At 38.4% G+C, this 26,017-nt stretch overlaps 1 protein-coding gene across 1 annotated transcript in view; it reads right to left on the bottom strand.

The window, feature by feature from the left end:
* Positions 1 to 12,551, bottom strand: part of RNGTT (RNA guanylyltransferase and 5'-phosphatase) — a 197,704-nt gene extending 185,153 nt beyond the window's left edge. The window contains exons 1-2 of the mRNA XM_067294005.1: positions 12,482 to 12,551; positions 4,047 to 4,156 (exon numbers count right to left, since the gene is read on the bottom strand). Coding sequence (XP_067150106.1) covers positions 4,047 to 4,156; positions 12,482 to 12,545 — 174 coding nt within the window. The 5' untranslated portion in view covers positions 12,546 to 12,551. The remainder of the gene's footprint in view (positions 1 to 4,046; positions 4,157 to 12,481) is intronic.
* Positions 12,552 to 26,017: the final 13,466 nt, after the last annotated feature.

Genomic DNA, 26,017 nt, shown 5'->3' with positions numbered 1-26,017 from the left:
TGTGAAAGAACAAAAAGTAATTTCAGGTCAAAGTGTTTAACCTCAAAGAATACTTTAATAATATTCCCTTAACTTTTAGAAATTACTCTTCTGAATATATTCATCTATAGATTTCAGTTTACCAGCTGATATATGCAAGCCAGGACAACACTACAACATATGTTAGATCCAAATTGTCACCAGACGTCTGGGGATGTTGCTCCCTAATTTGAACAGAAGAACGAAATTCAGCAACGCATCTATTTGGGAGGAAATTCAGAACTGGAGGATTCTAGGACTTCTGGCCACAGTTACCATGGATCATTTCAACCATACACAACTGAAGATCCTGTGAAGTCACCACATTCTTCACACACTTCAAGGAGCAGTAAACCTTTAGCCAAAGCTATAGAGCATAGATGGCACAGAGAGCGTATCGCATGAAAACAGTCTCCCTGTTTTACAGAAAGCATAAACATTAACTCCTTCAGTTCATGAGATCAGCTGCGTACAATACACTGCAACTGAGAGAGGGCAAGGCAAAAGAAAAGGACAGACAAAGAAAAAAAGAGAGTAACATATTGAAGTAGACAATTATGATATTCCAAAAATCAGTGTGAAGAAACACTGTTATCATAGGAATCAAAACATTTCAGTCACTGAACTGGGGTTATACTGTGCTTGCACCTGGTCTGACCAACCAGAATTCTCACCTGGACCACAGAGTTTAATACATGTATGTTCATCACACCCATAAGCTGATCTACTACGAAACACTGCCATCGCATCACTGTCCTTCTCAGTCATGTTCTCTTAAGTTTGCTCCTAGAAAGTTCTTAATTGGAGCTGATTTCTGAAAGACTATCCGAAGTAAAATAGGTAGTTACCCACTGAAAAAACTATTTTTCTAATCAGTGTTTTGCATGAATCATGCCTTCCAGCCCACCATGCCTAGCTTTCACTGTATGGCACAGCTTTGGAAAAAAGAATATTTTTGAATGGTTGAGCAACTTATCACTAAAATTTGCACATATTTCTCACAAGCACTGTTGCAACACTAAAATCTTGGACATAGCATTGCAACACAATAGAAACTAGTTATTTTTCTTTCTTGTAACCATAAAAGATGACTGAATAGAGAAAAAAAAAAAATTAGAAAGCTCATCAATACTACAACCCACATACAATACTACAATCTTCATGCTGCCTCCACTCAGCTCATGATTAGCTTGGCCAGTCTCTCCATGTCCACCTATGGTTATAAAAGCCTTCCTCCTCTCACCTTCTCACATTCCAGCTGTCTTAAGCTACTGTTGCCTTATGCATGGGCTCTCCTGCTGCTGTGCAAATAAACTGGCTTACAAGGTTCCCAACATTCCCCTTGAACGACCCCAGAAGCTTCTTGGTAGATGCTGGGACTTGAAAACGTCCTCCCCAAGAGAGAGAACATACTTCAATACAGTAAATTCTCTCCAGTTCCAGGATATTTTCTTACATTTTGTATTTGAGAAAAATTCAGTTACTGATTTAAACTACTTATCTGTGAAACCCATAATGAGTCTGAAAACCAATAACTAGTTTTTCTAGCAGGAATATTGCAACTTGCACATATTAATTGCCCAACCTTTTTTATGAGTTAATCAGTCTCCTAGCACTACGTAGCAGGAATAACACTACCATTTATAAAGCACAGCCTGCACTTCTAGTACTTTTAACTTAATTATTTCAGGGAAAAAAAGAAGAAAAAAAACACAACTCACACTGTAGCAACTGCTCCTGCAATGTCTTCCTTAATGAGACCACTAGGATACAGTGTAAATAGTGGCAAGCAGAAGAGAAAGGGATTTGCTATCCCTTATCAAACCAGTATCCAACATTCAGCCTTTCAGCAACCAGTTCCAAAAGAAAGAGAAAAATGTAATCTCACAGGAAGCCATAACTAAAAGACCTGCTTGTTAGGGAATGTACCTCCCTACTTCCTCCCAGCTAGATGCAGTCTGAAGTGCTGAACCAGTGCCCCTTCAAATATCCGCAGTAACAGCAGTATTTCACCCTTACTGGTTTCTGCCAAATTCCTGCCTAATCTCTTATTTTGGAGAGAATTCAGACGGACCTAAGTAATAATCAGGTTTCAGAAGTGACCCATTATGCAAATACAAACATTCAACACACTGAAGTCAAATAATGACAACTATGCAGTGGGTTACTTTTGCCTCTGGAAAACCCACTTTCCAAGGTCTCCTCAATTGCACATTCATCTGATGTTGCCAGACTGTTGCTAAATTGCTGTTCTAGAAATACAACACTCCAGTAAACCATTGCATATCTTGGCAAATCAAAAAATTGTATGTTTTCAAATAGTGAACATTTAGTAACAGCACTGAAACTAGGACAACACTAGAACTCAACACAGTTAATAGATTTTACTAGACTAGGGAGTTTCAGAGAAATCATATACTCTGCTTATTAACTGAAATGAACAAAATATAGGTGGACATCCTCATGCTAATAATTCTATTATCAGATTTTAATCATCTAACATCTTTGAAGATATTCTGAATTTGTGGTATTGCAGACTGGCTGATTAATGTGCCTAGTGTAAAAGCTATGAAGGCTCATCATGAATTTTTTTTGCTGACAATCACTAACAAGCAAATAATCAGAAATTCTGAAAACCTCTTATGTCTCTGAAGTTCTTTACAACTTAAAAACCAGCATTTTAGATTATTTTAAACCACTAATGAAGTTGCTTTTGGAACATTTCTAGTAATGACCATTAAAGCTGGTCAGAGTCAAAAAACACATAAGGTGTGAAGAACTCGAATAGAATTTAGATGCATAGCCCCAAGAATTCAAACAAGAAAAATCCTACCAGTTTAGGCACCTGAAAAAAAGCACTTATGTTTCACTAATAATATTTTCTTATCATGTTCTTATCCTGTTTGCCTACAGGTACCACTATCACAGCTACTTTGAGTACCTAAGCCCAAATGGGATCCACAAAATGGAAACCCCCATATTTTAGTCATCCGTTTCTTCTGAAGTTTAAGCTCTGGTATTGTTAAACAAGTTCAAAATTAACTTAACTTATATCAACATCAAAATAATTCAGAAAGAAATATCACTAACATGGTTGGTTTTATCACATACACAGCCAAAAGAGATACTTCCCATCTTCCATATAACAGTTCAATAAACAGATTTAGAAGACTTAAGTTGTAGGCCTTTCTTTGCTTTGGGAGGTTCAAAATTTCATTTCCCACATCTCCAGAAACACTGGACAGACCTCTGTATTACATGCAAAGCTGGAATGGTGCTGTTCCCCACCTTTCGTGTCAAAGTTGTGCTATGATACAGAAGAACATGCAAGCTGAACTAGACAGACAGAAATGGGAAATGGGCTAGACACAAACAGTGAACAAGGCTAGACAGAAACAAGCCAGAAGCACAACTCTAACCCAGTCCACCTTGAAGAAGAATATCTTCTCATCCACACTTCTAAAACTTTTTTCTATTTATGTATTTTTTCACTAAGAAATTACTGGATAAAATCCAGAAACTGTTTTGATCCATATTCAAACATGACTGGTTAGATATTAAAAAGTATTTTAGGCATCAAACGAAGAAAATCATGCACGGAAGTCAGAAATTACAGAACAGGAGTTCTACAAGATTTTCCTTTTACTTCTAAATGCTTTCATTCCCATAAGCAAAATTGCAACTTAAACTCCACAAACCTGACAAGTCATCTGTAAAACTACACACACACACTATCTGAAATTTGAGAATGACATCTCACTAAGATGTGACAGTAACAGCAGAAAAATGAGGGGCATTTTGCTAACAATGAATGAGCTGGAAAATTTAGCACAATTCTTCATTATAAGAAAGTATGTTTGGAAAATAAGGTATTGTAGCGAAAACAAAAACATCAGAAAAAAATAATTTCCTGTACAGATGTCTCAAAAGAAGCCATCTACAACATTTTATTAAAATCTGTAAAGCAACATTCAAATAAATATTAACAATAGAAGTTATGTTTCAATTAATAGAAAATTTAACTTTACCTTCAGACTCTTTAAGTAGTTGGACAACATACTTGGGTGAAAACGGTTTTCTTCAGCAACCTGTTCATCATATCTTGGTCCTAACATTGTCTTCAGAGGTAAAAACTTTCCTATGAAACATAATCAAATTTTGCAGTATTTTATGTATACTTATGTATATGTACACTAACAACTTAGCGATTTCAAAGCAATATGCTGAGCAGTTTTAGAGGTTCATCTGCAATGAAAAATAATTCAGGAAAAGTATCAATAACAGTTTAATTGCAATTATTAGTTCCATGTTCTCAGAATTTGCAAATAAATTTAGAAGTTTAAAGAAAATACAGATTGCCTCATCTAAAACAGACACAGCAATATTTTAAAATATGTAGCTACCTTTTAGTCTGCTTTAACATGTGGAACTACAGCACATTAATAGAATAGACTAAATTTAAACTCAGTAGTTAAAAACATGAAAAAAGAATTTTGAATGACAGTTTGTCTACCCAACCTTGTAAACCTCAGTTTTGATTATGTGTAAGCACAAAATGTAGTAAAGATAGCTGTAACAATGCTGCATTGTATCCAGAACACCTATGCATTATGGGCACACTCTTTCCAATGGGTGTTCCTTAAGGCTTGCTGGAAGAGTTCTGTTACTGCACAACAGCAGGGTCAGTCTTCCCTCTAAAACACAATGCTTATGCGGGGGTCAGATACTATGCAAAACAAAACTGTGGGTGAAAAACTTGCTTGAAATTACCCCTCGAAACCCAAGCTTTTCTATTTATTTATTTTATTTTTCATTCATCATATCTACCACAGAACATGCGTAATAATTTCATTAGAGAACTCTAGCACTTTCTTTCTAACCTCCAGTAAGCTATAGGTATGTCATACTGTACTATGCAATAATCAATTAATTATTCTTAGAAATTAAAATGCACTGCATAAATTCCTATTCAGAAAAATACCAAAAAGTTATCCAATATACATAATTTCTACTTGCAGTTGAATAAAGAATATTTTAAAGATAACTTTTAAATACAACATTTTAAGGGTGTCAGCCATTAGCAGCCATCTCTAACAATAGCAATGATTCTAGTTTTTATGTTTAACAGGTTGATATCATGTCTGATTTTGCTCATTTCCATACTACAAAGCATTTCAGTTGCAAATGTTCTGCAGCCATGAATTAAGATAAAAAACATTTTATCAGGATAGTATTGGAGATTATAAATGACAAATTAAGCTATTTGTTTTGTAAGCACTAAGAGTAACTTACTAGAAACTATAACCAAAAGCTGCTCAAACAGGCAAGAGAACAAAGCTTTCCCATACCCGTTCCGTGGCACATTACAATTGCATTGAGTATCACCTAATTTTGCATACCAAACCTTCCCAGTTTCAGCATTTTTGAGAATATTGCAGGCAGCAAACACAGACAGAATCCATCATGCTACAGACATTTGAACCTCAGCCCCATACGACGGGATGGAGAATTGGGTGCACTCTGACAGTCCTTGCGAGACTCACTAATCCAGAAACTGATACAGATTTCCCTTCTTCCTATTAGTTTCACTAGGACAGACTAATAGTGCTAAGAGGCTGCTGAGAGCTATTTGAAGATGTTAACGATGCAAAGAAAAGTCGGTCTTGCAACTTCAGTAGTAACAGGGAACGAAGGAAAAACAGTATTATGAGGTAAGATGTCAGAAAAGACCGGCGAGAAGACTGATCTTTGCCCAGGTGAGTTGCTCAGGAACAGGAACTCGTGTCCATACACCTGTATGGAGAGCAGCTTCATCGAACTGGAAGATTAGCTTTGCAGGACTACTTGTACCAGACAAGCATCTCCTCCTCAGAGTGCAGCAGGTACCAACTCGACAGCTCAGTACCTCTCCCCGCCCTTCTCCCCAGACAAGAATTTGGAGCGTAAGTCACTGCCACCCCGTACGTCTAGGAGGCAGCGCACCTCCTCTTATGTGTATCTAGGATCCTGCACTGCCATTAGTTGTGAAAAATGAGCATGAACTGAGAGCGAGAAAGAGACCTGGCATATCTGCCAGGCACACCAAGGTTAACGATATGGGCAGGCAGTAAAACTGGGAGAACCTCAGCATTTTCTCTCTTATGAAAATATTTAAATGAATTATATTCTGAATTATATTCCACAACTGATCAAACAAAACCCAAAAAGCAAAAAAGGCTTTTGCCTGAAAATTTTTATTTAAAGAAAATCCCATCTTTCTTTTAATAAAATTGTTTCCATGTTATTAAAAAGGCAGCCTTTCAATAAACAAAGGAAATGCAAGCATATAATTATATGGCACAGAAGAGTAACAGAAAGTTTATAAATGCAGGAAGAACCTCAGATTGAAGCACAAGACACAAGTGTTCCAGGAAGCAAAGCGCTGATAGTTCCTGAGGCTGTGGAATTATATTTTTTTAAATTCTTCTACTAGCAATTAATCTACCTATTTCCTGGAGGAAAATAAAGTTAATTCTATATCTAACTAGAATATTTTTCAATTTTAATAGCTTTAAAAACCAAAAGTTTTCCTATTTATAACACAAATACCCACATGACCTCTTAAACTTACTAAGAAAAAACATGCACCTTTCAATACTATTCCTGAAACCATTTTATATAGCTCTTCAGCTGTGCAATGTGTGTAATGCAGAGTAAAAAACAGCACTAAAAACCCCACTACTCTTTATTCAGTATTTAAACTTCCGGTTTCATATTCTCAAATGAATCAGCACAGCTAGCCCTGATCCTCATAAATTCTCCTAAATTACTCCTAGAAGTACTGCTTTCTGATCAAGACAGAACATTTCCATATAACGAAAAAAAAAAACCCACCTCCCGTTTTCAGCAAAACAAAAGCACATGGATTGAAAAGACACTATGCTTTATTAAACTAGAAATCAAATTTGGAGATAGAAGTTCACTAACCTTTGTAAGAATAGAGAAATGCATGCAATTTTCATCAAATGAACCTGAAAATGACTGCTTTTATGTAACAAAATAAATGAAAACTCATAGGTTTTTCTGTAGAAAATAAATACTTTTGGTACAATGATACAAGTCAGAGTAGTTATCACAGGAGTTCTCCAAGTTTTATCAAACATATTATGCATGTTCAAATAAATACATAACTTTTAGGAAAATCCATTAAAAAAAGAGAGAAGATAGTTATGGAAAGGAAACTGAGAAGCTTTACACAATATGTTAGCTCAAATTTGATGTTAATCAGCAACATGAGAAACACCCTTACTGTTACACTTGCCTAAGATAATTCCAACCTTTATAGCTTAAATAAAAGCCATACAGTCATGATACTCATTTAATTAGATGGTAATAAATTTATAGTCACTTTAACTTCAGCTTATTTGATTGTTAGAAAATTTCCTGACATTATTCTACTCTCCCCTGTCTTTTCATTCCACAAGTTATACAACATTCTCCTAGGCCAGGGTTATTGTCCCCCATTCCCCTTCCATTTTCTTATTTCTTCATATGTCTAAATTTACTTTTTTTCTTTCCTTGTGTTCCGTATTACCTACCCTACCTCCCAACACTAACATTCAGTCTCTCTTGCTATTAACCCTGCCCCAATGTAAACTTCCACTGTATGGATTAATTTTGCAAATCCTGATTTTGGACGACTTTAATGCAGAAACCTGCCATTGCCATAAATTTTGGAAAACACCAAGCACGCTTGAAAGTGTTTTCATTAACTTCACCACTTGCCATTCCCATCCTAATACATCCCTGCACCCATTATAGAACATGAAAAATGTACCTAAACTTTTTTTTAGTCAAAATATTAAATTAAGAAAAGGAGCTGCACTGATAAAAGAGTCAGCTGATATACAGGAAAATAATCATCCTTTAAGACATGCAAGGAAAGAGAATAAAGTTGGAATACAGTGCCTGGAGGTTTAGAGCATCGTTTCCTATAGCATCTGATTAGGGATTGTACAATCATTCTGAAGACTCTTCTGTTTTCCATCTTCTAGAACAGAGAATGGACATGTTCAGTCTCCTCTCAGTAGAGGGCCTTGATTTAGTGGTCTTCCCAGCATCTGATTTTCATTCTTATTTCCTTCTGAGTAGCCATAATCCTTCCTGTTCACAGCCAGCAAAAGGCAGCTAAAGTAATCTTGTCACCTTTCACTGTCAGTATTTGGATGTCCTTATGGAAGTGATGAGTATTCTAACAGAGTCCCGCTGATATCATCTGGCAAAGTACCAAAACCCAGATCCTTTGAACTATTTAGGTGTCCCAACTGCTATAGATACAGATTGCAGTTTGGCACTATCACTGAGAAACAGAGCCTATACGGCAGCAAAGAAGCTGTCCACAAAGGTCAGAAAAGAGCAGTGCCTTCAGGTATATTTCACTCCAGTTTGGGGGAATTTTGTAATCAGATTATGAAAACAAAGGCTTTGAATTTGCTTTTCCTAAATAAATAACACAGTTGTCTACAATCCCATCATACATCATCCATTTGCAGTAAACGTTAACTTCCTAATCATCATTTTGTTGTACCATTATTTTCTTGTATTTTTTACATTGCAATTGTTTCATATCTATTAAAGGTCTTGAATATGATCTCATATTATGTTTCTCATATGACAGAAAGCCAAATTTCTCCAACTAGCAAATTTGCTATTTGATCTTTGTACAGAGGCTTGGGAATCCTCCTTCCCAGAATGCATATAAGCCCCTCTTAGATAAGTGTCATTAAGCTAAAGAAAATCTAAGCTTTTATTCAATGAAAGACTTCTAGCCTTCCTCAGTAACAAGAACAAGTATAAACTGAGGCAGTAGCCTTCTTGCAAGCCTAGGAAAACATTGCCCTTACCGCAGTTTCTGATAAAGAAATGTTAAAATTGTTACTAAGACACAACTTAAGCTTCCAGAACCTTTGTTAAGTGATGATGTATAAGGATTTAAAAATTAAATAACCAACTCTTTATGTTGAATTAGATGAACTTAAAGTAACAGGGCAATGTTTTTCATAGAAATCAAACATCCCAAGACATTAGTGCATCTAAATTATAATAATTATAAATATACATATTACATATTATTATATATTATTATATTATATAAATTATATAAATATTATATATATTACATAAAAATAATTATATATTATAATAATTATAATCCCTCAATCCAATTTTTGAATTATCTTCAAAATGCTACAGGAACTTTGACACTTGATCATTACCTACTTCCATGATTAACTTCAAATATGTCTAATAGTTTTGGAAAGTGGATATTAGAAACTGGTTTCAGAATTAGAATTACCTGCAAAACAGAGAGCATTTCTTTAGGCTGAAAGATGAGGAAAAATTCTAAAAATAAGAGCCTAATAAGCACAGACATCACATCACTAAACCTGAGAGAAATTAAAGTGGAGCACAGAAGATTTCAAATGTCCTGTATGTAAAATATGTAGACACATTTTCCATCTTTTCTTAAAACTCCAATTCTAGAGCATATCAGTGAAAAAGCTACTCTTAATTCAGTCCAATTTTTTGCAATATGAAAGTGTTAATTCAGTGTGTAACAGTACCATTAATTATTTATGACCATAGTGTGTTCAGACTGAGGAAAGCTAAACACAGAGGAAAGAGACTAAGGTTAAGAAAGGGAAATTTTATTAAGTTGAAGTAGTCAGTCAAAGCTGCTATTAAAAAAAAAAAAAAAAGGGAGAGAGAGAGAGAGTTAACAGTCTTGTGTTTCAAGAAAAACTATACTGGATCAAACCATCCATTTAACCCAGCATCTCATCTCCGAAATAGGCTAGTAACAGATGTCTAAGAAAGAATATAAGAAAATGACAAGCACAATACAGCATCAGATTATTCTCCCAACCTGCAAGAAGTTACTGTTCCTCAACTTTCTGAAACAGAGGCACTGCAGTTCTGTTTAAGGTGGTATCTCCATGTCTATACCCAATATGTATGTTTTTAAGAATCTCTCTCAGTTCTGCATGCAGCATGTATGACTAAAACAGGATTAACTAACACAAATCAGTAATAAAACCTGAAGTGTTATTCAAGTCAAAAAAAAATGTGCAAAAGAAAAGTGAGAGATTTAATAGATCAGAGCGGAAATTAAAGAGACTGAAGACACAACAAAGAAGCATCTTAAGTCTTATCCTCAGCATCCTGATAGTGTTCAATATGGTGGGGAAAAAAAAAACCACAGACTTGATTTTTGGTGGTTATAAAAAGTAGATACCTGCAGAGATGAAGATGCCAAGGAAGTAAGGTTAAAGCAACCTGATAGTTTCAGTTCTAAGAATTCAGAGAAAGCTCTTTTCCTTAAGTACAACATGATCGAAGTGCTAAGACAATGCAATAAAAATCCTATATGAAAATCTTCTATTGTGAACAACTGGCATACCTTACAGCTGCAAAGCGGCAGTAAAACACCAATGTTTAGAAAGGTGAGCGGGAAAATAAAAGGAAATGAATCAATTCACCTCATTCAGAATGAAGGGTTTTGCTAACCTGAACGAACCTCAGGAACACAACAGCTCCAGGCCTCATTACACTTGAATTTGAGGTCACCTAGAAATGCCAGATGCCACAAAGATAAGACAAGAGGGTCATGATCAAACACTTGATGAATACTAGTCCACAAAAGTCAGGCAGACTTCACTCAACAGCATTGCCACTGTTACACTATCAGATGGGAATAAAGTCATGCACATATGCTTAGAAATTTGATTGAAGTGCTAACTAAAAATAGAATATAAAACATCTGGGAGACAGTATAAACATCAATAAATTCTAAAAAATATGTCTCACTGAAATAATTGGATGTCTTCAAATGTAAAATAGCAAAAAAAGGAGAGAAGATTGATGGTTTATTATGACTTTCAAAACACTGGTAAGTTTTATGCAAAAAACACTACAGATTAAGTGAATTAATATAAGAATGCACTACCATACAGCAGCCAAAGAAATGAATCAAGCACTCTCCTTTTTCTTTGCGCAGTAACTTCTCATGTATGATCACACTGAACAGAATCATGTATGATCACACTGAACAGAAAAGAATTACCTTGCAGTTACTGAAGGATAGGAGTAGACGCACAAGCAGTCCTTAAAATTGCACAGCAGATGACATGCAGATGAACTGCATTCTTGCTTACTTTATGTCAGTTTATTTGTGCGGCCACATTTTAAGGACCTGTGGCTTTAAAAAGAAAATTTTAGAGATCAAGAACTGGCTGAGAACAAAAACAAAGAAAAACATTCATTAGGTTATTTTTGTTGTGGTCAAAGGCTAACAACTTAGGCTATCAAATTCCTTATCAGATACAGTGCAATGGATTTGCCAGTGATTAGAAAAAGAGGATAAGGAAGATAAGCAATAAGATAATGCTGCTTTCTAATAGAGCCAAGCTCAGAGAAATATAAAGAACTTGAGGGGAAACTAGTAAAATAGAAAAACCCACAGAATTAGTAATTTAAATTAAATACTGCTAAACACCAAATGATGCAGATTTATAGGAAGATTAAGCCTGCTTTGATGTCTGACTACAAATGCCAAGGATCCTTCATTCCACAACTGAGCTGATGTTGCAAAACTATGGGATAGGAAAATGCAGAAATTTTAACTATTAACCAAATCGTGGCACAACCCCATCTAGAATATTACGCTCAGTAGCAAATATTGCTTTTTGTGAAAAATACCTTAAAATTATCACAGATAGGAAGATGAAAGGAGTGAAAACTAGAAAATACTGTGGATAAAGCTGGGTTTTGGAACTGTGCACCTTATGAAGGAAATGAGAACATAAGAAAACGAAAAACAGCAAAGTCTGTTTACTCTGTCTCATACTAGACAGCAGGAAACGCATTCAGCTGAAGTCACAGGGTAGCTCACTATCAAAAAGTGTGAGTTACATGGCATGTAATTCACTACCACAGGATGCCAGCAAGGCTAGACATCTAGGACAATTCGAGACAGCACGCTACAGGTAAGAACACCCAAGATTATCGTGGTTTTTGATAAAACCCGAATCACACATGAAACTTGTGTGCGCTGATCCTCTAGCTAAGTGGTCTAGGAGCACACCAATCACCGCGCGAGGAATTTAAATCAGCCTAGCAAGAGATCCACGCTGACAAGCACCAGGAGCTTCACAGAGAAGAAAAAAAGGGACAGAATATACCAGGCTCGAGAGGAGGCAGTTTCTGTATTTCTGCCTGCTGCCCCTTCCGTACCAGGTATGCCACACCGGCACAGCTGGAGCGCTGCCCTTACCCGCAGCCGGCCGCAGGTCCCGGCAGCGCAGCGCGGCGGAGGGAGCCCCGGGAGCCGCGGGCCCGGCTCGCCACGAGGCCGCGGCACAAAGCGCCCGGGCCGCGCCGAGGGCTGCGCGGCGGCTCCCCCCCCCCGCTCCCCCCCCCCGCTCACCTGCCACGGGCTGCCCCCGCCGGGGGCAGTGGAGCCAGCGCGGCGGGATCTTGTTGTACGACATGGCGGGGCCCAGCCGCCGCCGCCGCCGCCGCCGCCTCCCGCCCGCCCGCGCGCGCGCGGCCCCTCGGCGCTCACCGCCGGCAGCGGCCCCTCGCTCGCGGCGCCTTCATTCAGACCAGCGCCGCCTCGGCCGCCGCCAGCCCACAGTGCACCGCGGCGGGCGCCCGCTTCCGCTTCCGGGTGCGGGGCCGGTGGCGAGGCCAGGCCAGGCCAGGCCTGCGCCCTGCGGGGGACGCCCGGGGCCGGACCGAGACCCGACCCGGCCGGTAGCTGGGGGCTGCGCTGCTCTTAGCCCCTGGGGAGCGGGAAGGGTGCTGGCAGCAGCGGGCCGGGTCTTCGGGAACGGCGTGAGGGTAACGGGGGAAACGGCTCCGCCTGGCGGGGGGGGGGGGGGCGCTCCGAGCCGAGCATCGCCCTGTGGCGCGGGTCGCCTGTTCCGAGTTAGCGGGAAAGGGATAGAGGACAAAACAGCCTTGTGCCAGCGCGTAGCTGCGTAATCATGTGAACCTCAAGTGCTGGCTGAGTTTTATTCCGCTTGTTATAGGTAAACGCGACAAATTGACAACCACTCGGGCCGGGTTGCATAAATTCCAATTTATAAAATAATTGAGCAAGTCACAAGTAAGCAAAACAGCGCTGGGCGGCCGGGGAGTCTCCTGCTCCACCAACGGCGCGCGCGATCCCCCCCCTCACAGTCTCCTTATATGCGATTCCAGCCCCGGGTATATGTGGCGCTTCCTGTAACTTCTGCGGTTGCGCCGGCTGTTGCTAGGGGGTCTTCTTCAGCCTTCTGGTAGTCGTGGGGATGAAGGCTGGAGTCTTCCTCTGCGTTGTGTGTGGTGACCCTCAGGTCATGCATATATTTTACAACTGTGTGACCTCGCCATTGCCATATTAGGCTATCTAAACTAACATCGCCGCCTCGCTGGCTCCACTTAATTATCTCAGGCGGGGTACATGCCCTCATTGCAGGATGTTGTGGTTTTAGCCCGTAATTAGCGCCTAGTTTCATCGTAAAATCACTTCCCGATTTGATGTAACAAACTAGCACCTATCACACGCTTGTCTCAAAAAAAGATATAGTGGAGCTGAAAAGATTCACAGGGAGGCAAGAGGTGAGAGGTGAGGAACGCTTTTCACCCGAAGGGGACTAACTAGAGTGGGGCTCTTCAGCCTGGAAAAGATAGGGCATAATGGGGAGCAGCTTGGACAGAGGGTTGGTGACAAGCTGCTCACGGTGCCTTCCCGTTGCAGATCGTGCGGCCAGTAATAGGAAACTAGCAGTAACTTGGTGCAAAATAGTTGGAGGGGCTCCTTGTTCAACAGAAACTGGAGCTGTGTAACTCATTGGTAAAGGATGTTTGTGTGTTTTGTGTTTGTGGATGCAAAAAGTTTGCGTAAACTTAAGGGAAGATGAGGCAAGTTCTTAGAAGAGAAATTAATTGAAGGTTACCAAAGTAGCAAACCACATCAGACTCAGGAAATGTCCTGAGCTGAAACTAGTTGGAGGCTGGGACAAACGTGCTTACTCTGTTACTTTTCTCTGCGTGTTTCCTTATGGCCTGGGCTCGAGGTGGGATTCGATGGATCCAGCTAACAGTGCAGCCGTTCTTCCATTCTGTATGTAACAGGTTTGCTACTGTAGAAGATGCCTCTGTAGTGTCCTTTTCTTTCTTTTGTAAAAAGGCATGGCCATAAAAATCTGTCTCTGCAATTAGAGTCACATAAAACCCATATGTCTGTTTAGACAGAATCCCAGTGAAAGCCCTCTATGGGATAAAAATGGTCTGCCTATGTGGATTCAGTTTAAGAATTGTAGCCTAATAGTATTTGCCTTGTAGCAAATGGTAGTTTATTTTCCGGTTACTTACATTTCATAGTGTTCTGTCTGGACTTTCTGCTTTTCCATAAGCCAGGCATGCACTTTTAAGAGTTGATAGATGCAACAGCTTACAGAACTAATTGCTTTTCTGTGTTCAGATGCAATAAAAATTCCTTAGGCGTGTGTGAACACACCAAAGCAACTGAAATAATTTGATCTGTCCAGGATATATGACAACCTTTGTTATGCAGTGACCATGTTTCCTGCTGCATTTTATCACTCCAGATTTTATTAGACATAGGGTTTTTTTTCCCCCAGAATATCCTCTGATGGTAATTGAGGCCATCAGTTAAGTAGTTTGTATATTTGAGTCTTTGGGTTCTCATACTACATTAGAAGTTTTTGGATGTTGTCATTAAGACTATTAGATATTAATCTTTTCATTCTAGTTAAAATTAACACAGTCTTGCTACATCAAAAGACATTAATTATTTCAATTATTTTCTATAACTGTTCAGTTCCATTAAAACATTACTGTGTGATGTTCTGAAAATAAGGAACTAGTTTTTCCCTAATAGAACAAGCAACAGTTAGACACCAGGTGTTGCAAGAGACCAGCTGCAGAAGAAAATGAAACTCAAGTGTAAGAAGTCAGAATCATTTTCAGAAAGAGCAGGAAGGAAAAAACAGCCACAAGTGGCTCAGCTTCTGATTTCAGTAAGATTAGGAGCAAGGTACAGTGAGGTCAGCAGCATGGCAAAATTAGAAATGAAACCATTTGCAGAGGTGAAGAGGTATAAAAAGAGGTATAAAAATATGTTGTGGACTCTGGTATCCTGATTGAGCAATGCTCATCTCTGTCCTTATCATCTAATTTTAAAACTCTGTCATGTTTTAAAACAAAATGAACAGCTACAAAAAGCAAAAATACTTTCATGTAAAGATGCATTGTTAAACTGGGAGTATACATACATCTGCTTTTATTTAGCAATGCAAAAGGCAAGTAAAATATTTGTAATTTTAAGTATAAGGTATGGAGTTAAAATGAGGCATACAGCCAAAATTAGCTTAAGCAGCCATCACCCATAATTTAGCCTTTTGGTGATTCTGGGGTTGGCTGAGCGGGGTTTAGAAAGTCCTGACAAACCAGCATAAGGTGAATAGCTGTTCAGCAGAGCACCTTCAGCCACACTGGAGAGATTTTCCTGAGTTGTGACATTTGTCCCGTTTGCCACATACCTTCTTGCTCCACATCAGGTACCAAAAACTATATGACAGTTTGAGCCAGGAGTCTCTCATTTAATTTGTCAAACGAGAAAGGCATATCTTAGAGTGGGAGAGGGCTGTTCCAATTTTTTTCACCATAATAACTGCTATTTAGCAAGATGACTGATCAATTGATATTTACGTGGGAATAGTGGTTTTCATCCAGGCTTTAACAGTGAGTATGCTACAAATACAACATTAAGACGTGAAAAATAGGGCACAGAATAATCCCTGTTACTGTCATCATTTTTCAATATATTTCTTAGGGAATTTTACATGGGGAAAAAATTAATCACCCAAAAGCCCAGTATTCTCTAGCAGAATAACAGAGGATTCATGCTTCTGGAAAAATGTTGCCTCCCACAGATTCAACCCAAATTTCAAGTGATTCTGTTTACTTTTAAACTGTTTTAGCGCTACCATAATGACATGTTCCTTCTGGTCCGGAAAACTTGGTTATTTACAGCTCATGGTAGGCTGATGTTACGTATTCTGCACAGATGGTTTACACTGGCCTTTGCCATATTAGACATTTTGAAACGCTTTCCACAGACGTATGATAATGGCTTCTGTGTTGCATCAAACATTTTTTGTGAATGAACATACTTTCCTCCTTGACTATGTTGCATTCATACTTAAGATCGCTTTTTCCTGTTGTACCAGCAGAGGGCACTGAGTTACCAGATTCTTCACTTGACTTTCAAAAGCCTACACTTCCTTGTTTGAACAGCAAAAACGTAGATGGACTTAGTTGTCGTTTCAAGAATTGCTTTGAGAAAGCAACTGTAAATGTTTTACACAGACAACAGAAGACTCTTTCAGTATACATACTGAATAGCTGTTGATCAGCTCTCAATATTTTCTCTGGTCTCATTTTCTTCACTTCTTCCCATCCAAGCAATGAGGGCTATTTTGAGAGTCTGCTGTGCTAGGCAGTCTAGAACAGGATGATGCTGACTGTGGCAATATCATCCAAGAATATGGGAAACTGTGTTAAGGATTAGGACCACTAATGATACCTGGCTATTCCCAAGAATGGCACTATTGCCTTTTAACTAATTCTTTCTCTTGGCACCACAGTTTTTGACAAATGAATTGCAGATGATTATCTTCTCTTTAGTCAAATCAATTATTCTCAAAAAATGATTCAGGAATAAAGGCTTCACTGTATATGTATACTGAGGCACAGCTTCTGCTTTAAGGAATTTACACTACTGCATTACCAGGCATGAAACCTATTTTAATAGGCTATGAAATAACATTATCTTAGGTCTTTTCTGTATATCAGTTCTCTTTTATCTAGAGGCATTCTCATGCCTATGTGCTCATCATGGTATCCAGTTGCCATATTAAATCCTTTTCGTGGCAGAGCAGACACTGTGGTCATGAAGCTGTTTTCCTAAGATGAGATTCATCCTTTGTGGTGTGGGCTGATTTCAGTTCAGTTGCGTTGTTTGTTTGTGGCAGTGGAGGGCTGAGGTTGTGTTTTGCCTTGACTTAAAAGAAAAAAAATAGGTTGTTTTCCTACTTACAGAGTGACCATTTACCCAAATTACTGCTGATTAAGAATCTTGCACTTATAATGTCATATATGAATACTGTAAATAACTAATTTAAGTACATCAGCCATCTCACCTGTTCTAAGCAAAGAGGAACAAATAAGCATTTTGCCTGAAGGAAGAGCATATAATGTGGCTTTCTTCTGTACAGATATAGGTCAACGACTCCATTACTGTTCTGGTTCAGTATAATATTATTTTCTATGTGTTCAAAAGAAATATTGAATGTAATATGAAAATAAAAACATCCCTCAGGATGTTCCTTGAAATAGACATTTCTGACTCTCTAATAAACAAATATTCTTAAAAAACAAAGAAGACTACAACTGGATTTAAGTGAAAGTAATTACGAAAGAAGCTAACTATGGATGCACACTTGCTTCACACAAGATCATTTTTCTACTGCATGGTAAAAGCCTTAACCTAGAAAGAAACTTGATCCTATGAACTAGAAAGTTATGGTATAAATAATGTAACATAGCAAAATATGGGGGGGGGGGTTATTTACTGATTCAATTAATTCATTGCTTGTTTTTTTGTTTTTTTTTAATGTTCACAGCAAACAGTTTGTGTTACTCATTATTTATATGTTCAGGTTGACTAGTACAATGTTACTTCATGATCGATTTATTTTCAGCATATATAAAGCTTTTGTGGGGAGGGGTTAGTACTATTTAATTCTAAAAATATATTTGAACTTCATTGTTAGTCTAGTCATCTTTTGTGCTAATAGTACTTAGATTCTAATAGCATCAGAAGCAATAAAACACTACAGTGAAAATACACTTTTAGATTTAACTGAAGATTAAGTTATGGCTGCTTATGGTTAGGTTCTCTAATACATATGTAGGCTTCTGCATTTAAAAATGCTGAGCATGCACTGACTCTTATAAAAATCAAAAGAAAATGCTAAGAGCTCAACATTTTTTAATTCATGCCTGCTTGCCTGCTTGTTTAGTGTCAACAAATAATTAAGAACGTAGCTTCTGAGACAAAGAAATTTGTTTTCCCTGTTTGAAAATGAAAAGCAGCCTTCAAAGGAAATTTATTTTATTCCTTGTGTGTATACAAAAAAGGGAAGTCCAAACAAACTTTTAAGTGCTCCCGTATTTTTGAAAAAATAAAATGGCATTTATAGTGTTCTTGCTATAGAAAGCTTTGAGAACTCAGCAGTAAACAGAACCAGTCCTTAGTCCTCAGGACATTAGGGGGCACTACAACCTCATAGACTTAAAATGATGTAAGCCTGAGTACAGCTACTTTTCCTGTCCAAAGTAAACAGGAAACAACATGAAAATAGCAAAGTCAACTTCTGGAGTTGTTCCTGGTGCAAGACTGTATTATTGTTCTTAACAGAAATTCCAACAAAAAGAGAACCCAGACATCTAGTAGAATATAGACTACACTCTCTTGTCTGTAAGAATAATAAAACCAACAGAATAATGGATGCAATATAAGCAGATCACTTTCAAGTCTTTATTTAAATCTTAAATTTTCTAAAATTCTTTCACGGTTTCATTGTGGGAAAGGATGTTTTCAGCTCACGCCTGTAAGGTATCACAGTGTTAATTCCATCAGTAGAGTAAAACTCTTTACCGGCAGGGACCACACAATGAGCTTTGGATGGAGCCACTTTTTTTTACAGGTCCCTGAATTAGGCGCAGGGTATTATGGCATGTTTGGACTATCAGACTACAAATGTGTGCATACTGTAATGATGACATGTAAAACACCAGTACAGGAGACATTAACAGTTGTAGCTCGGACATGCAGATGTGGCAGGTGATTTACTTAGCAGATCTATCTAGAAAGGAATTGGAAAGATGTGTGTCTGTGCACACATGCCTTTGTACAGAGGAGAAAGTGCCTGTCTGTCCACAGGGTTGCTATTCTTGCAGAAGGACAACAGGCGTGACTTCAAGCACAGACTTGCAGGCCTGAAAAACAAGATGCCTCACTGTTGTTCCTCTGCAGCTGAAATGGCCTTGTGTTTGATGTAACAGAGAGAGGCAGCTGGACAACAGGTTCATGAGCAAGATGCCTGTCATTCACTGACGTGCTAACACTTGTCTCCTCAGAGTCCCTAGGACTTGACCTAGACGCCTGTGACTTGACATCGCCTGACTTGCAGGAGCTGTGAAGGATAATTTGCAGTGGAGATCTACACTGTGAAAAACATCCAGATGTAACATTCAACAATATATCATCTACTGCGTGAAATGAGATCATAGTGGTAATAGTGTGGTTAGGGTATGGATAAAGTAATCGGACAACTAAAAATTCATGATCCAGTCTAATTTATATAAGTGGAAACCATGACTCAGTCTTTGGAGTTGGCCTGCTGAGTGACTCGACTCCGCCAAGTAAAACAGTATTCTGTTGCTGAACTTACTAGTGGCTGTACTGTATGAATATGGAAACTGTGGTAAAAATCTTTTCCTGACTGGAGGCTCTGGTTAAAAGTAGCAGAGTAACTGAGCCCCTGGTCAGTGTGAGAGGCAGACTCTAGAGCAGTCAATAACTGCTAGTGGGTTATTGCTCCCCCTACCACCTGAAATATCCAGGAGAGGGTGTTTCAACCTAAAAACCTTCTGCTTACATGAAGATCAAGTTCTGGTTTGCTATACCAGCAATGAAAAAAAATCTGTTTCTCATGTGATCTGCCAAGCAAAGTAAAGAATAATGCCCAGACTATCTGACTTTCTTCCTGCATTGTAAGTTTGAGCTTACGGATATATGTGATATAAAGCCTGTGAAGAATAATACATGTATGAGCTATAACATTAGTATATACAAACCTATTTTTATTTATATGCCTGTATTAGACAAATTATGCAATATATTGTACAAATATAAATGAAGGCCACAGTCTCTCTCTTGAAGTGTTTATGCTCTTGAAAATACCCCAAGAAACCAGCCAAAGGCAAAGGAAAGAAATACTGAGTACAGCAATGTCATCAGCCTAGTAGGCATACAGGCTCTTTTATCAAATCTGATTATATATTTATATTGTATACAAATTAAATTATGGCAAAATGTATGTATGCAAATATATATTGTGAGGTTAGTTTTGCTTTACATCAGGATGCATTGTGGAATGTGCTTTACAAGATCATATGCTATTCTTTCCAGGAAAAGCCTCACTCAAAACCAAGTCTAGGACTAGAGAAATATCCTAGTTGCCACAGTAAATGAGAAAATAGGGAAGTTACTTCACATCTCTCCTGTGCTTCTTACAATACCAGATCTATATTCTCACGCATAATTTCACATGGACCCTCATTTCTGCAGCATCACTAATCCTGGGAACCTTAACAGTAAGTTGGTGAATGTTGTTCTAGACAATGACATTGTATAGGTTGTAAATTCATCTCTTCCAGGTATTCCTTAGAGAAAGGAACAAATTTTATTTAAAAAAATTAATATGTATTTGGAGTTCCCTAGAAATGTTCTTTTCACATTCTCACCACTCTTTAGGGTTCATAGCACAGGAACAATGTATGATGGATACAATGGAAAGGACTTTGCCTCAGAGTACATGCTACCCGCAGTTTGTTGTTGCTCATACAGCTACAGCTAAAGTCCATGCCACTTCTTTCCACTGCTGATCATACCTGCTGTAGCTAGATTAACACAGATAAACCTACTCTCCTTGTACTCGAACCTTCACTTGGTATGGGTAAGAAACTGATTGTCCAGATGGACCTTTATGGAGTTACTCAAAGAGATTAAGGTTCATGAGAAAGAGGTATGAGGATGATTCTGTACTTGCCCGAAATAAATTTCCTGGATGCCTGAGGTTCATGCTGCATTCTAGTGTTTTAAGGTTCAGGGTTTGGCTAACAACCTTTATACTGAAAAGGTCCAGGCTGGAAGATCTTAACTCTTCTTCAGTGAAGTCATTTTGTGAATTCCCTTATCTACCTCTGCTCTACAGAAACAGCTTTTCAAAAATACCCTTTGTGAAAAACCTCCACATATCCTTCCACCCACTGGGAGTTAAATCTGCTAAAATGAGCATAATTTTTCTTTTACCATAATTGGATGTTTTGTCAGAGACCCACTATGGGACACATTCTAAGCTTTAAGTGAAAGATTTTTAGCAGATTCAATGGACTGTGTGAATCAGGCCCTACCTATACATATTCACTGACATGGAGAATTAGAAAAGCATGCTAGCAAACATTTGTACACATCAGCAGAGAGTCATGAATAGAAATAAAATGATTTATTAAACATAAATTAGTGACAAGGAAATGGGCATACAATGAGTCTCAAGTGAGTATAAACACAACCCTGGTTATACAGTAGGAAGTCTGTTTTGTTTTGACTATTTAGTTCTTAGATACAAAGTTGATTACCACAAAGGGAGCAGGCAGAATAAAGAAAAGAGCCATTTTATCCTGCAACACAACCCCCTTTATTCCCATTCCTGTTCACACTGTATCAGCTTCCAAAAGGGTACAGCTGTTGCTAGGTATTCATCTTCCTTACCCACTTGATAGCTGAAGTTTCAGTCACAGAGAAAAAATTTTTTTACATCTAACTGCATAAAATTAAAATCTAAGGCATTGTTTAATGAATGTTTCCAGTGCAACCCAGTTTCTAGTTATAGGCCTCTTTCCTGGGAGGCTTGCAGCCCCAGTTGCCAGCACGGGGAACTCACTTTCTTAGGCAGCAGGTCCACATGTTTTCAGTGGCAGCAGCTGCAAGCCATCCCCAAGTGCTCCTTTATCTCAGCCACGAGTGTGAGGCTCACTCGCCCGCTCGTCTCCGTGCCGATTCCTCCCTTATGCTGAACAACACTCTGAGCTCTCAGGCAGTGAAACAGGCCAGCAAACTGATTCGGCAGAAAAGCAAACAACCCCCGTCCTTCGCTGGGCTCGGCTGGGGCGAGCTCCCCAGCCTGGCTGCATATGTGGCTGCAGGAACAGTGCGGATAACCACACCGGAGAGAGCAGTGGATGGGCAGAAATGAGCAGGCAAGGCTGGCGCAGGAAAGGGACCGTTCAGGCTGCCTTAAATGCATCTGGCACCAAATGTCAAAACATGGACTTAGTTGTTTTTAGATTCATGATCAACCAAGGATGTTAAGGAAATTTGGGTCAGCTTGAAGTGTGAAGCTTAACTAATAAAAATACACATTATTCCAGTATAAGAAAGATCTTCAGACAAGTGTTTCACTCATACTTCAGTAGAAAAACCGTGGGAATTTTATGGCTATGGAGAAGACAAAGATAAAGTTAGACTCAGGACAGCCTTAGGATAGATCATAGTCAGCAAACTACGGTTACATTCACCGGGGTTCCTGATCTAACCACATCTGTTCCTGACACACTTCTTTATATCTAGGGGTGGCACAACTACAGATACAGATGGGAAATTTGAAATTGCTTTTTTAGAAGTCTGGGGTACAAAGGACAGTTCCATTATATTCATAATCTGCTTAACATCAAATATTATTCTACATGAATCATGGTACCCAAAAGCATTATAAATAAATGTGTGTCCAGTTTTGACAACCTCTATTAATCACCTCAGAGATAAAGACGGTAACTTGTGGCACTGAGGGAGAGTGGCTGCAGCAACTACTGGCATCCCCTCAGGCTCTGACAGATCTGTGAGGAGAGAGGCAGGCAGTCCAATAGCTTGCCAGCCTGTTTATGCTTTCTTGCGGAAAGCAGCCCAGACCTTCCCTGGGGCACACCACTTCTGCAGCAGCTCCCAAACTTACTGTTCATCTACAGTGGGAATTCACTTTCAAGAATCAATTGGTATTGAATAGGTTTCCAAATGTAACAAGTATTTCAAAGTACTAGCACACCAGCTAGGCCAACACGTTGTATGCACAGAACACATCTGTTGACTTATTTTCTTAAGAGAGAGTTTAAAACTGCAGCACTACTTAGAAAAACAATCCACTCACTAGAAGGACTGTGGAGAACAGAAAAAAGGCTTAAGTTGTGGCATTTCACAAGGGAACTACCAAGAAATGAAAAGGGATCACAAGGAAAAATCCTTAATACATAGAACGGTGTAACAGAGAAACTTTTTGTTACGACTTCCCCATGTTTGCATCAACCAGCTGCCTTTTTCCAGAAGTAATCCATAATATTAAAGATATGCTGTCTAGCAGGCAGCAGTAACAAGTCATTCCACTGAAGGTACACTGTGTAATAGGAACTCGATTTCCTATGTGCAACCTGGAAACTTTTGTTCCCTAAGTATTATGCAAATCACTACCAACAGAATATATGAATCATATAATTTCACTTAACACATTTGTAGAGAAACAAATGCAGTTTTGACCCAGTTTTTGTTTCATCTGTTAGCTAAATATAACATAACCATTTCTGGGGCAAAGTATTCATCCCTATCTCAAAACACAGCTCAAATAATCAAGGCCAAAGACTATGTGCATTTGATTTCACAACCATAAAAGCTGACAATTGAATACCGCAACCAAGAATTTCTACAGTGCTGCGTAAATTCCAGTAGTCATCAACAAGTTACACAATTTCACTTCTGGTTTATATTAACACATAAAGGAAATACATTCCATGACTCTTACTTTACATAATGTACAAATCCGTTACTTCACTTATTTAAGGTTCAATTAAAGTGTAAGAAACAGACCCTGCATTTGGTTGGATTTAAATTTTTGTAATTGTGGTTGATAGGTATTTTAATAAAAAGATTGTACACACTTATTAAGAACTGCATAGTTGATGTAATTAAAACTTGAATTTTAACAACTTTTAAGCTTCACTTTTGACAGATGTTCAACTCATTCCAGCTCAACATTAATTTTTGTTTTTAGAATAGATATTATAAAGCTTATGTAGAACTAGCCTGTTGTTTATGACTTGAATTTGTCCACTGGCTGTGCATCACTGACAGTAAGGGAAGGAATAATCTTGTTATAAAGGAAATTATTTCCCTTACTGAAATATGTAAGCTTGAATCTTGTTGAACAAATGGCAGGATCTGGTGTGGTATATCCTATGCTCCTAATATTCAGGTCAATCCTTTTTTTTTTTTTTTTTTAAACCACTGTTCATTTCCAAAATTTTTTGCAATTAATAAATAAAACACGTCCTATTAAGGCTCTAAATTCCACATAAATATAAGCAGCTCTTATTAAAGTCATTGTATACATGCCAAAAGTAAGGTAGGGAGAACAGAATTCTATTTAACAATCTTACTCTAATATTTACTTTGTCTTTCTATGATTAAAAGAAAAAACAGCATAGTTTGCTTTGGGGACTTGCATATATTTCATAAACATTGCATCACCTTGCCATGTCATATGACATTTGGTATTCCATAATCCTGTTCTCAAGAGCAAGTGTGTAAGCAGCAGCTGATTGATTTTCCTGTCTCTTACGAGATACAGCACAGCACAGTTATACTAGCATTATTTTACAAGTAGTTTGTTCAGTTTTATTTGCATTTCTCTTTGCAAATTATTAAAATAGATCAGAACCAATTAAGAAGACCCAGCTCTAGTGAGGTCAAAGGAGAATTAGGTCAAGGAAGCAGGAGAAGTTAGCCTGTGCCAAGATTTGGAGATGAACGTTTTGAATTTGAGACAGAATATGAAAGAAAGGCAGCAAGGCTAGCTAAGAGAGGACGTAAAGGAAAAGCAAATAAGGAAGCTTATCCCCCTTGGTAGTATGATAGCACGGCTGAAGTAGTAAGACATGCAACTGAAGACAAAAGATAAGTGGGATGAAATAATAATGTTGAGAAACAGTAAGGTACAGAAGAAGGACATGAGGTGCAACTGATGGCTTAGAAAAATGCTAAAGGCAGGGCAGACTGTGATATATTTTAAATTGGTATCAGCAGACACAAGAGAGCTGATGACCTCGGAGCAGGAGAGCAGATAAAAAGCTTGTAGTAGCAAATCTCTTTCTTTAAAAACAAAACCAAACTAGATCCGTATCATCAACTATAACTTGCATGCAGGAAGCTCTGGAAAATGGAAAATCCCAATGTTGCTCAGGAGGGAAAAATTCCCCTTTCCTTCCAGCTCAGGAAATGTCACTGGAAAGTCCCAGCCTAAAAAAAAAATCCACCAAGTAAACAAATTGCCTGTGCAGCGAAAAGAGAAAGAGGAACAAAGTCAAGAGATACTTTCACATTAAAGGAGTTTATTTTCAGGTTAGAATTTCTTTGAATGACTACAGTTCAAGTTCAAACAAGAAAAATCTCATTAGGATGAATAAGCCAGTAAATTTCATTCCTGATATTAGGCTACAGAAAGAAAGTTCACTTACAAAAAGGACAAGACCTTCAACTTGGGATGTTTTTGGTTTTCTGCTGAGTGTAGTCAATCCCAGTGACAACACAGATACCCAGGATTATTAGACCGCTGTAAAATTAGTAATGACTTTCTGGCAAGTCTGTGGGGGTTTTTAATCCCCTCCTGGATCGACATGTATTTTTAGACAAGGAAGCTCTGCTCCACAATATGCTTCCCGACAACCTCACTGGGCACAGCTGCTTGTTTCATAAGCAAGTCCAATGCTGGGAATTTTTCCAGCATTGTCTGTCAAGAAAACAAGGAAAAACCATGGCTGGTCACTTTGAGACAAGAAATATAGCACTGGGCAACATTCTAGAATTCTTCCCTAACTAGCACTGATGAAAACAGAAGTATTAACAGAAACATTTACCTTTCTCTGAAATAAATCAAGATTCAACAAAGCAGCAGTACAACCATACTAACACAAAACAGATGACAGTTTGGGACGTGTCACTTGGACTGCCTTATTTCCAACCCTATAAGTATTAAAATAATTATGCAGTATTTTATTATTC

This window comes from Apteryx mantelli, chromosome 3 (genome assembly GCF_036417845.1).
Source record: "Apteryx mantelli isolate bAptMan1 chromosome 3, bAptMan1.hap1, whole genome shotgun sequence".
In the NCBI taxonomy this organism is placed as follows: domain Eukaryota; kingdom Metazoa; phylum Chordata; class Aves; order Apterygiformes; family Apterygidae; genus Apteryx; species Apteryx mantelli.
Note: the sequence above shows the minus strand (reverse complement) of the source record. Positions and strands in the feature narration are given on the sequence as shown.